Here is a 13089-nt window from a genome sequence, read left to right on the forward strand (position 1 = left end):
TCCGAGTTGAAATTTTGCTCTTATTTTCAACTTCAATTTTCTCACATTTATGGATTTGCTAATAGAATTCGGTACGTTTTCTTCACATAGAAATTTAATTTTTTATTTAAATTAATATTAAACAAATAATTTCTCACTTGGAGCTTTCGGCAAAATATATACAAATATAAATAATGGTTATAAAAAGGATGATTTGATTGCACAAGTATTAAAGTAAATGTTAGATTAAAAATTGAATTTAAAAATATTTCGACTCGAGATATTTTTCAGCATGAGAGAATACGTATATAACCGATATACGCAACAGTTTGCGCGTTCAATTAAACCTATTGTTTCATTGGCCGCTATACATATATATACCTATATATATTATGTATATATATATATAGTTTTTCATATAGCCTGCTATGTTTCGATTTGCACATTTCTACTTTATACGACTTTCCGCACCTGCGTTTCCGATATATAGCCGGCGTTATTAAAAACATAGCGAAGCGCGAATATTTTCCACGCGCGCTGTTGCATCGGTGTGATTTTTTTTTAGTTACACGCTGGATATGCGCGCTCTCTTGTTTGCTGTTGTTTCGGATCGAGTTAATCCACGGGGAGACACGCGAGTGAAAATCGCAGCAAAAATGAGGATCGCGGAAAGGGGGGGAAAAACTCGCGGGTCCACGCAGCGTATCCTCGTTATTCGAAACCATCGATACGCAATTTCGTTGACGCAACGCGATACACAGGAAAATCTCTCTAATGATGAAATTTGCGCAATGCGTCACCGCGTTACCATTGATTTCGTCTCTCGACTTTTAAACAAAACTGCGCTATTACAAATATATAATGCATTATTAAATTGATATCTTACTTACCTCGCAGGCCGAGAAATCTCCCACATGCGCTGGAAAATATCGGTAGCTCCCAATTTGCCATTAATATTTCAATTTCCTGATTTGCATATACCGTTGTCTGGGCCCGTTACAAAGCAATTGCCACGTTCTAATCCGGCATACAGAACAACCGGCAACCCAACGTCTTGCGGTCCGCATTAGATTCAGAACACTGAATAGAATGGGGCATAACGCTCGATTGGTTTGCGGTCGCATCCCTTAGTAATGAGCCTCGCAGATGGCACGTCTCAGGAAACCCATTAGAACGATTCTAAACACTATGACCGACCCACGCAGATCGATACAAATTGGGCAACCAAGGTGTCTACTTCATCTATATATAATCACGCTCTCTATGGCTCTCTTATCAACATAATTAATATTTATTCGAAACTATAAATTTAATGAAAACAAAATTTATCTTAGATATACTGGATTATTTATTCATCTCTATGCATTCGTAATTAAAGCGTTCACTAATTCTAGAGTGAGATGATAAGGGATTAGGTGAAGGAACGTGATGACATATTATCAAGACACGTATGCGTCAATGCTTTCGGCGTGTTCACATTTATTCAATAGAAAAATCAAAAAAGTACAATAATAGTACGGCGACGCATAAGTGGCCACCGCCGCAATCGACGTTGCGTAACGTTACGATATATCGAGATAACTATATAAAAGTGAAAAAATCTGTACAAATCTGAAAGACATGGTGGGTAGCGGAGAGATGCCCCCGTCCCTTTGCGAACTCCCAATGGTCGTCGTCGCGCCTCGAAGGCGCCGCGCGTCACGAGAGAAGAAACGAGCACACACGCGAGAAATAGGGAGAAGAAGAACAAAAGTGTGTAGTGTCAGTAAATCGGACACTTCTCTCGTTGCGACAGCGGCTCCGTCGAGAGGCGCAATGTCGACCGGCGGTCGGACAGCGGACGTGAGAGCGATTCATAAAAGTAATCGACCATGGGGAGTGGTGGTGATGATTATAAAATATTAAGATTACAATGATAATATAATCATAATAGTAATGATATTCTCTTTTTTTAATATTATAATATTAATAATAATAATTAAATCCGGCAATAATAATAATAATATAATAATAATAATCTATCAATAGATAATAATAATCATAAACGTTCGCGCACATAGTACTTAAAATCATACTCAATAAAATTAATAACACGAAAAATTGTCATAAACTAAAATCAAAAGTATCGATAACATATGGTATATGTAATGACTTATGATAGCACAGCATTGTATGATTAGATCTGCGCGCCAGATATGCATCGGCTTCTCGTTGTGCGTTTTTTCTTTATCACTTTCACGCATCATCTCCTTTTTCAATTAGAGGAGATAATTGGCAGTATCTCGCGAATTCAGTTTTCACGCCAGAGAAGCCGAAGCACATTCCGACGATCGCGCGACCGTACGTTCGTTTAAAACTAAAAACATCAATAAGACGCGAAAGAGGAGAGAAGAGGGTACGAGAGGGAGAAGAGAAAAGGTGGGTGAAAAAAAATAAAAAATAAAAAAAACAAAAGAAACAGAGCACGAGATATATTCTCTCGAGCGTCTCTGCATTCTGCGTTGATTATTACGGCATTCTCGCTTCCGTCGCTGCTCCAGGTCGGAGAGACGAGAAGAAACGACGAGAGAGAGAAGAGCTCGAGAGTTTTCTGCTCTGGGTCTTTCCTCCTCGCCTCGAAAACACTCCTGGACCGCTCAGAGAGCCGACGTCTTAAGTCGAAATTTAATTGGAGGCGAGGAGAAACAATCGCGAAAAAAACAAAAAAAAGAAAGTAAAGTCGAGTTGCACAAGACGAAGGAAACAAGTGGATCGTTACGAGAGAAAGTCGAAACGATCGAAATTAATTATTAGGGGAGATAAAGGGGAGACAAAACTAAAACAAAAAACAAATCAACAGTACTCTGCTCTCTTTCGCTCACATCTGCACTAAAGAAGGAAGATTATTACATAATACCATATATTTTGTATAATATATATATATCACGTGACCGCCGTACATCTTCCGTCCAATCACTCGCATCGGGATAATCGAAGCAAAATATAAAAAAAAAAAAAAAAACGAAAGATATACATATATATATATATATATAAAAATAAAAAAGAACAAAAGACAAAAAAATATATACGGACACACGCATATAGCATCTCAATATCGCATCTCAATGTTGTCGATAGAAAAAAAGGAAAGAAAAAGAAAAGTACCTCAAGTGTCGTGCAAAGCGCTCGCATCATTTCCCTCCTCACTTATTTGGTCGCTTCTTTGGATTGGTCAGCTGGACGAAAATTGATCAACGAGATGTATTGTCTTTAATGTGTGTTTTTGTCTTGTTTTACTTTATATATTTTATGATACACATAGATCGCCGTATTCCATTGACAGTCTCTTTACAGTCTGATTACATATAGTATCTCTGTCACGTGTGTCGGAATTATTTGCAGTCCAGACTCTATCACAAGGCAGCTGCGAGCTTTACATACGACTTGAGAGACCCCATAACAGTCCGTTCTGGGGAAGGAAAAATTCTACCGGTTAAAATTTCTTATTTTTTGTTATCAAGCTATTCTTTTTCTCTCTCATTCTTTCGCTTTCTTTGTATCCCTTTCATACGATCTCATGCACGCTCGATCGATCTGAATATTTCTTCTCTCTCTCCTTCTTTCTCTCTATTGTTTTCCTTCTTCTTTCGCAAATAACGTATAGATCGCGGCGGTCTATATGGTCCACGGGACATTTGGCTACAGGTAACGTATTTTTGTAGGCATTCAGAGTTTTACGATTTTCTTGCTATTTTAAGTGGAGCACAAAAGATTACATAGCAAAGAGATAGGCAAAGATGGTCCGCCGAGTATGACTCGCTCACTTCTCGTTTAGGTTCCATCAATTTTTCATAAGGTGACAAATTACGCATATTTGTGAAAAAATATTGAAAGATTTCTATCAAACAAATGCGATAAAGATTTGCGAATCACGCAAGGATCCAATAAAACTTTTTTATTGAAATATTTTCCAAGAAAGAGATTTCTTTTTCTCAATCGTCCTAATCAAAAAAAAAAAAAAATTAATTATATTTACAAAATTTAACAAGAATACAAATAGATATTCTCTGGTCGTGTTTGTATATATTTGAAAGTTCGTGACGTAAGGAAATTAAATAAGACGACACTGTATGTGTGTGTATGTAGGTGTTGCGCAAATACTAAAAAAATTGACGGGAGAGATTAAATCGAGATACGTATTTCGATCGAGTCGAGCGAGTTACACTCGAGAGACTCGGAGAAAAAAGCGGGGTTTTCAAGTGGCACGGTGACACAAATGATCGACCTATCGATCGGAGGGCCGAGGGTTCACTGTTACGTGTCCCAGAGCGTGCTCCGCTAAAGAGAACGAAACCGTGATCGACGGTTGGCACCTGACTGTGGCTGGGCCGACAGAATCGCGAATAAGTTCCCTTACTTCTAGACACGAGTACTACATATCCGAAGAACGTACAACAGTCATTTTATGGCAAAAACTTATACAGTCTGAGCAAACGAAAAATTTCTCATAAGATCTTAGACAATTACAATAGTATTAAGGGCAAGTGTATGTCCGTGTATGTTTATGTGTAATCATGTAATATGTCATGTCAGCGTATATATGTATATATTTATATATATATGTGTAATTTTGTGTACAACGAGTTCGTATGTCTCCGTACATTCAAATTTGCGTGTTATTTGAATCGGAGGGTAAGAGGGGCTCATCCCTTCAGCGCGAAAAGAGAGGCGATCGCAATCGCAAAATGCAATAAAGTTTTTGCTCTGATTTAAATATGCTAAAAAAAAAGATATCTCTCTTGCGTGCATTATGGCATTCTATAATTTATTACTGATAGAAGAGTGTGATCTTATGGAGAAATACAAATGTCAGTGTATCTCGATCGATACTTTCCGTCTCGCGTCGACTGATATCCCGTAGAAAAATCCTATCAAAGATTCATCATCTCGCGCGAAAGAGCCCATCTCTCCCTCGATACTCTCGAACTCGATACTTCAGGATCGCGATTACAGGAAAGGCAAAAAACGCCTTTCTAGGAGGAAGAAGGATTTAATCGATTATTTAAAACAAAAAATATAGATATATATATATATATATATTTGTAAATATATATATATATGTATGTATGTATATGTATATATATGCATGTATGAGAGGGAAATCTCGATCTTAGAAAATATGCGTCGTTAAACAAAAATACACAAATCTCAATAGTTGGTCCGATAAGACTAGTCGATTACCTCTTTACAGCGCCGGGGAGTTTGAGACCTCGAGCTTTCACATGTTTTGCGACGAGTATATAATAATAGAATCAATAAAATAATCAAAAATACATATTAATAATAATAATAATCAGTGATCGTACTATGGGATCGTAGATGATTACTGAGTGCGAACGCAGTGATAAACAGTTTTTTCGTTGTTATAAACCTAGCTATCCGAGTAAGATCGCTACAACAACGCCGTTATCCTTCGCCTCACGTCGAATATAATGGTTTATTCTCTCTTTAATCCTAATAATCCTATCTTTATCTAACTGAGGTATCGGCCAATCGAGCGCTGATGCCGTTCGTTTTGACGAACCGTTTATTGAGAGTACGAAAAAAGTCGAAAACAAGAAGAGAGAGAAAGAGGAAGAAAGAGACTTTTTGCGCGCGGACGGGCGGAAACGAACGGCGTCGGCCGCTAAATTCGCGTAACAATCGATACCTCCAGGAGATCATATGAAAGATTCATTAACATATATACTTAATCTTACGAGATTGCTACAAGCTAACGCGCGCGCGAACGCGTAAAAAAATAAAGAAAAAAAAGAGAGAAAAAAAACAGAACAAGGTGGGACAAAGAAATGCAATGAAAGAAAAGCGCAATCATAATTGCGAAAGTACGTTAATCGTGTATCTGGAAAGAGAGGGGGGAGGGATGTATTATAGTATTCAATATGATTATTTGTTAATAATCAGATATTTTATTAATAATTACGAGATCACAGTGACGCTTTGACGCGCGGGGATCTCGGGTGGGCGGGCTGCGTCTACTGCTGCATTTTTTATGTCACATTGTGTTTGTATGTATGTGTGTGTGTGTATGTGTACTTTTGTCTTATTCTTATATATTGCGCGTGCAAAATACATACATATATACATATGCTGCGAATTCTTTTTTACCAGTCAACGTAGAAAGACAGTCGAGAAGACCGCGTTTCTCGTGTCTTTCCACGTCGTGTGGTTCGAAACTTGTGTTTAAATTATCCCAGGTGTAAGTTCTCCCGCGAATAAGCGTATCAACAGCCTGCCCCCCACGATCCGCATAGTCACAGTTACAGCTTATTTCCCACCTTCGACTTACCGTCCTTCGACCTCCATCAATCTTCAAAGAATCGTCTCTCGTCGTCTCCACTACCCTTTATAACACCATCTCCCCCGTTTATACTTTCTCCGAGCAAACAGCCCCATCGAAATATACGATTCTCTATTATTCGCCGCACAACGGGTTATCATCTTCTCTCGAAACAATAATATCCCCGAATATACCATTTAAAATATATATATATGCTTTTATATATATATATATCTTCGTATTATATATATATATTTTTTTATATGCGTTTATTTATATATCATTATTATATCCTCAATATGGCTGACTACTACCTAAGTGCTTTTACAGAGCGATTAATCTAAAAAAAAACGAACAAAAAAGTAAAAAAAAATATATCGGGGGAAAAACCGTATTTTTCGAACATTATCGCGTTTTTTACGGCCCCGAAAAAAAAGCGACTATGTACATGCGCCGTGTTTTCTCACTTTCAATTTTTTCCTTCGACATGTATATGTATATATATTATATATTCCATCCCCGGACCAAATTCGGCGAGTTCGCTCTGCCTTTCCCTATCTATATACGGAGTAAAAAGGATTAAATGGCTGCGACCTTTCTTTTTTTTCTAGGCCGTCATATGCGCTACGTTTTACCGCGCTGCAGGAAAAAGGGAATTTTCCCTTTGGTCGGAATGCAAAACAACCTCCACGAGAGAAAAGAGTCGTCCTCTCTTAAAAACTCGTGGCCCTCCCCGTGACAACGACGACAAATACTATCTATATCGTATCAATATGTATACACGATAATCTTGTACCGTTGCGTGCTCTCTCCGCGAAAGGAGCAAGCTGCACAGAGGACACCCGATCGAAGATTAGAGATTCTGCCAACGAGAGTGGAAGGCGGAATCGCACCGTTGAATCCGGACAAACTTCTCGCAACAGCTGTCAATGTACCTGACAGTTGGCGCGAATTTGATCATCGACGCGAATATTACTCAAATTTTGACAATTTCATCAAATTTTGACAATTTTGATACGCCAATTGTTAGGAGAGCCAAAGTTCCGAATAAATATGACGAAAAATTATTTAGTAAATATTATCTTGTTAATTTAGAATTCTATGAGATAACTTGTGATTTTAAACTTTATAATTTCTAAAAACATCTTTTAAACATTTCTCTGTGGTCGCTTTTCATTTGTTCGATAAATTTAAAAATACGATCAATTGCTATTTATATATTAAATTTATAAATTTGTTATATACATATATCAAATTCACTTGCTAAATGCTTAAATGGAAATTTAATCTCACCAATATAGCTGAATTCAACGGATGACCCGCCTTCCGCGGAAATGGATTTGAGTTTTTGAAAATGAGAAGTGACGTGTGCTCGCAAAAATACGACAGAATGGAGCGCTGAATACACGATGAAGATACACGTGATGAAGGGTCGAAAATTTGCGCGTACTGTGATTAAAACGACGCGTTAAATACTTATTTTTCTTGTCGTCTAAGACGACATCTTCTTGCAGCGCGTTCCACAAATTCTTGCACTCGCTTAAAATATCTGTGTCTCAACGACGCTAACTACTTTCGTCTTTAAGAATTACGGACACCGACATTATTATTGACTTTCCACAAAACCGCTCCCACGGAAGCGTCTGGCGAGGATTTGCTTATCTTGAAAAAAATGGCAGTAATATATCTCGCTCGCGCATGTATACTATTTATCTCTCATAAACGCGACCCTATTTAGACGAATAGAAAAACTGTATCGCCTATAAATAAATACTATAGACCTACACATTGGAATACTTCGACGAAGTAACGTCACAATCAGACTATCAATAGGGAGACAAAGGAAAAAACGCAATAAACTTGCACTCGGGAAAAAGAGAAAACGCGGCCCGCAGGGACGACTATACAGCAGCCTCAGATAGTTTTGGTCTCGATAGTCTGGAACCGAAAGCCCAAGGATATATATGTTTCCTTCCCCTCGCTCGCTATTCTCTTTGCCGTTCCTGCAGAACCCTAAGAAAAATCACGAAACGAAAAATCCCGGCCCGCTCGACCGTGAAAATCGAGACTCTCTCTGGATTGTCGAGTGAAAACAACATATGACATTCTACCGATACACGCTACGCTCGAGATCATAGGAGATTACGTTACGTCGCGCGCGCAACAAAACCGTCGTCGATAAACTATATTGAACTGCGAAGCGGGAAAATGAAACGGGAGAGGGAGAGGGGAAAATTGCGTAGAAAACTGAGAGAACACAGGTGAGTCAGAGCGAGAGAATCGATAAGACAATTTGCTGACAAAAAAAAAAAAAAAAAAAAAAAACGCGCGGAAAGAGAAAAAAAGAGAAGGACATAGACGAGTTGTAGAAAAAGTACGCACAGGGGAAAGAGGGAGATGCTCTTTCCGATGTGTCGCGAAAGGCGTCCCGCATGGACGAGGGCGCCCACCTAATAGCTAAGCTACCGGAGATCATTTGAAAACTGTCCACGGGAGTCGCAGCTAGCCAATCAAGATGCTGCGATCCTCGGCCTATATAATCGATTATCTATTTTAATTATTTATTATAACATCGACTTATTTACTGAGTTTGTTTATATTATTTTAGATAAAATCCTCTATACATACACAAGTTTGCTCCCCTGTCTCCACCTTACGTCTCTCCTCGCTCGTCCCCTATTCTCCTATATTTTTGGAATACGTCGTCATCCCTCTCGACATCTCTATATGTATTATATACATATACGTTCCGTTCGCAACGTTCTGACATCTAGCAAGGCCGATCGATCGTAATTAAAATATCAATCGATTGTAATTCAGACGGAATAGATTCGTTGATTAGGTTCGCGCGATATCATCAGATCAAATGTACATTGAGCAAACCTCGCGAGATGTCGTCGCGCAGCGTCAGAAAAAAAAAATAAAAAAAACAAAAAAAACTTTTCGGCCCCATCGAGCGGTATCGGTCGGGAGACCGCGTTATCTACAAACCGCATGTCGAAAGAGTAGTCTTTTCTATCTTGGCGAGACCAAGAGAGGAACGGACGCGCAAAGAGAAGACGTCGGAGAATAAGGGACGTTGTGGTCCGCCCTCTCTCGTTCCCGTGTAATCACACTACTTTATTTAATTCTCTTTATTTATCCGTAATGAGATCATCATTTGATTATTGGGTTTAATCCTCTTTGGATCTCGTCCTTGGCTCGCCCCTCTATACCCTCTCTCCTTCCTCGTATCGTCTCGGGCTCCGATCGACGCGACGTAATACGCAATTCGGTTACTCTCGACCGGGTTATCTCCCCTAAAACTCTCCAGCCCCCCCTCCTTATCTTTCGCCCTCCGCTTCGCGGGGCGAACTATCGGCACGTACAGAGAGAATGACTCCTGCATTGCGCGAGAATGCGCTTGTACTTCGTAATTTTCTCGCCGCCGTCTCGCTACTTCTCGCCTCATCATTCCACGGCAATCACAGTCATAATTTATCGATAGCACGCAACTCTCGCGACGAACAGCAGCGAGAATAGAAATAGATCGGACGAGCGTGATTTCTTTCGTCGAGATGTCGATTTAATCGACGGAAAATAATCAAGAAATCGGAACTCCGCAGATAGCTTCCTAATCAGAGATCTTCATACCCGTTCGTCCCGGAGGGGGATGAAGAGGAACGCATTTAATAGAGAGCGACTCTGATCATCGTCAAATCAATCGATTATCAATTATCACATTTATCAATTATCATTATCAATAATCATCAATCATTACTATTATTGATCATCAAATCAATCATTTTAATCATCAATTATCCTAATAATCAATTATCAAATAAATCAATTATTATTATTATCATCTTACCATGAAATTAATCAATGATAAATTTATTAAGCATCAAAAATGAGAAACACACCAATCATTAGTACTTTCATCATCATCAATTATCAATATCTTCTAAGCAGTCAAATGGTCCCTTAGTCAAATGGGAACCGATCGAAGTTATTCAAGCACATTCTCGCGTGGTCGCGCGCGCGGCAGGGACGCTTAAGATACAAAACAGATATACAAAATACAATCGGAATTATCGGAGTGGATATTTAAACGAGAGAGACCATTGGTCTTCTCGATACCTGAAGCATAATCCATCCGTCCATCCGATCACAAAGTGAGATCCGGAGTACGCGCCGCAGACTGCTGTTTTCCTCCTCTCCAGACGATCAGTCCGGTTCACGGATTCCAGGACTTCAGGAAGACACCCGGAAGGGCATTGCTAGCGGAAGTCCATCCGTTCTAACGGCTTCGTCCAAAACCATCGTTCCGATCGCCGACACGATCGCCGATCGCGCCAGCGGGAACGATGGCTAGGCGAGACCGACGCGTCTATCGCAGGCGGGAGACGAGTCTCCAGCCGAGGTACAGGGCCACCGTTGCCCAGAGGGTCTCTCGCAACGGCGTCGGGATCAGCAACGACAGCAAGCTGTCGGTGGATGACGAGTTGCTGTTGCGACCGTCGGACAGACCCGGGCCGATGACCGGCAATCTCGACTTTTCGATCTCGGCATCCTGCAACAACAAACAACAACATCGCGCTCGTTCGGTATCATTCGATTCTGTTACGTGAATAAAGAGTGTCATTAAAGTTAGATATTTTTAAAGCGCTGAAATATATGATATCGAAACATGACGAGCTTTTAGCTTGAGGTGCAGATGTAAAATGTATAATATGAAAAATGTTTTTTTTTAAATTGCGCGTTGACATCTGTAACACATAGATAAAATGAAATAGACTTATAATATCAGCGATTAAGTCGCTAAATATCTCCATAAAAATAAACAGTGCAGAAGTAAGCGAGCGTAACCAAGTTTCTCCGATACTTTCGCGAAGACTTGGCGAAGGCGACCTGTCGCAAGTCTCTCTCCGCGTAGTAGATCCGGAAAGTTGGAGAATGGGGTACGGAAAGGAATGACGCGCGCGCGGGGTTAAGGTTCCTAATTGGGAGTGTCCTAATTGGACGGAATTACCGACGATCCGGCACTCTCTTGCGGCTAAGCCTTCGGAGGAAAAAAAAGAGGGAAGAAAAAGCGACGCGGTCGTTTTATCGAGTCCCCTTATCCCCACGAATTTACACGAAGAAACGACGACGACGATGCTGTAGAGGGGAAAAAGATCGCGTCTCGCAAAGTCCACAGCGCGTCTACTCCCCTTACGTTTCCTTTACGAACGCGTAAACCACTCGCGACCCGTAAAAAAAGTTCAATTAAAGCCTGCTTATTAACGACACTAATTACCCAATTAACTTCCATTCCGCTGCGTCGACTAACGTTTCGCGACTACTGGTGTTGGTAACCGCGACGGGACTCTGTGCCAAGGATCGTGCAAATGGTTCGCGCGCAAAAAAAAAATTCCGTTAGGACGTACTTATGGACGATACTTATTACCCAATTAGCTTGAGCTATCCTCGGGTATGAATCCGATATATAATATCCGGTACATAATGATTCCGCGTATCGGCGACTCGCGAGGATGCTGCATTAAGGAAGACATGGGCGAGATTGTCTTGCAGATTTTTTTGTCCTAAAAATTCATTTGCGGTATAATATCGATGAAAAAATCATTTTCTCGGAAATTAAATTTATATTTATCGTCGGTTTATTTCTCGAGACAAGCTATAAACAATTTAAAGCGAGGTAACGCGTCAGTTTGTGTAGGAAAAAAATGATTGCTATATCTCTGTAAAATATAGAAAAGTGACTTTATCTAGAATATAATACAAAGAGAATAACATATAAAAAATCCATTACATCGGACCTAGCCAAAGTCCGAGAAAATTATCGCGGATCTCTCGGCGCGATACGATCTCGTAATATCTCGCGTGAAAGAACAATCTCCCGCCGCAGGACGATTAACTCCGAAGGGTTCCTTTTGTTTCTCCATTCTCTGCTTCCCACCCCCGCCGACGTTATCTCGGCTCCGACCCGCGACTTCCGATTCCCGTCTCGTCTTAATCCACTCGCTGCGAACCGGACGTGCAATAATAAACGCCCGAGGAAAGCCCAATCGCCGAGGCGGCGGGCTTTTATGGGATGACCATAATATCTGGACAGCGTCGCTGGTTCGACCCCACGAAAAGAGATAGAAATAGAGAATCGGACACATTCGCAATCACGCGGGAAAAACATTCGATTCGTCGTCGGCGCGAGAAGAAAGATTATCTCGGATGTGGATAGGGCGAAAAGTAAGAGGAGTAGACGAGAAACGTCACATTAAGGGAGAATTATGTGGGAGGGCGCGAGAGTGCTCCGTCGTGAGAGTTCTATTCGTCAATTAATAGTGTCCCTTCCTCGCCGCGGAATCACGCGTTGATTCCGTAGGGTGAGTCTCCGTAAAGCACGGGGAGAGATCTCTACCGGGCGTGATCTACCCCCGTTAATGTTTAACACATACGAAGAGCTGCGAGACCGGCCACCTGCGACAATAACCATGGAATAAACTTTCTCTCTCTCTCTTTCCAAAACATACCGTTATTTCTGCGTATATGAAAAAGTTATAGAAATATCACTGTCATTTTATGTCCCCACGATACGAGAGAGAATGCCTGTTTGAGAAATATATATACGGTTCGTTTACGAGCGAAAAAATTTTTTATGTCAAAACTGGCTTATAGGAAATTAAATGTGACAAGTATTATTCATATTTAAAAAGTGTTGAATCTGTATAACAAATTTTTATAATTTTGAAAGAGATTTTATATAGAGAGACCACGTTAAATAATTGTCAGAAATTGAAGTACTCGATGTGCGT

At 40.3% G+C, this 13089-nt stretch overlaps 1 protein-coding gene across 1 annotated transcript in view; it reads right to left on the reverse strand.

Annotated features, from left to right (window-relative positions):
* Window positions 1–1436: 1436 nt before the first annotated feature.
* LOC145937003 (uncharacterized) overlaps window positions 1437–13089 on the reverse strand; it is a 30375-nt gene continuing 18722 nt past the window's right edge. The window contains exons 4-5 of the mRNA XM_083039729.1: window positions 10418–10850; window positions 1437–3427 (exon numbers count right to left, since the gene is read on the reverse strand). Of these exons, the coding sequence (XP_082895855.1) occupies window positions 10668–10850 (183 nt within the window). The 3' untranslated portion in view covers window positions 1437–3427; window positions 10418–10667. The remainder of the gene's footprint in view (window positions 3428–10417; window positions 10851–13089) is intronic.

Source organism: Prenolepis imparis, unplaced genomic scaffold, assembly GCF_030444845.1.
Source record: "Prenolepis imparis isolate NDT839.2.m4 unplaced genomic scaffold, iyPreImpa1.0 SCAF_6, whole genome shotgun sequence".
Lineage (NCBI taxonomy): Eukaryota > Metazoa > Arthropoda > Insecta > Hymenoptera > Formicidae > Prenolepis > Prenolepis imparis.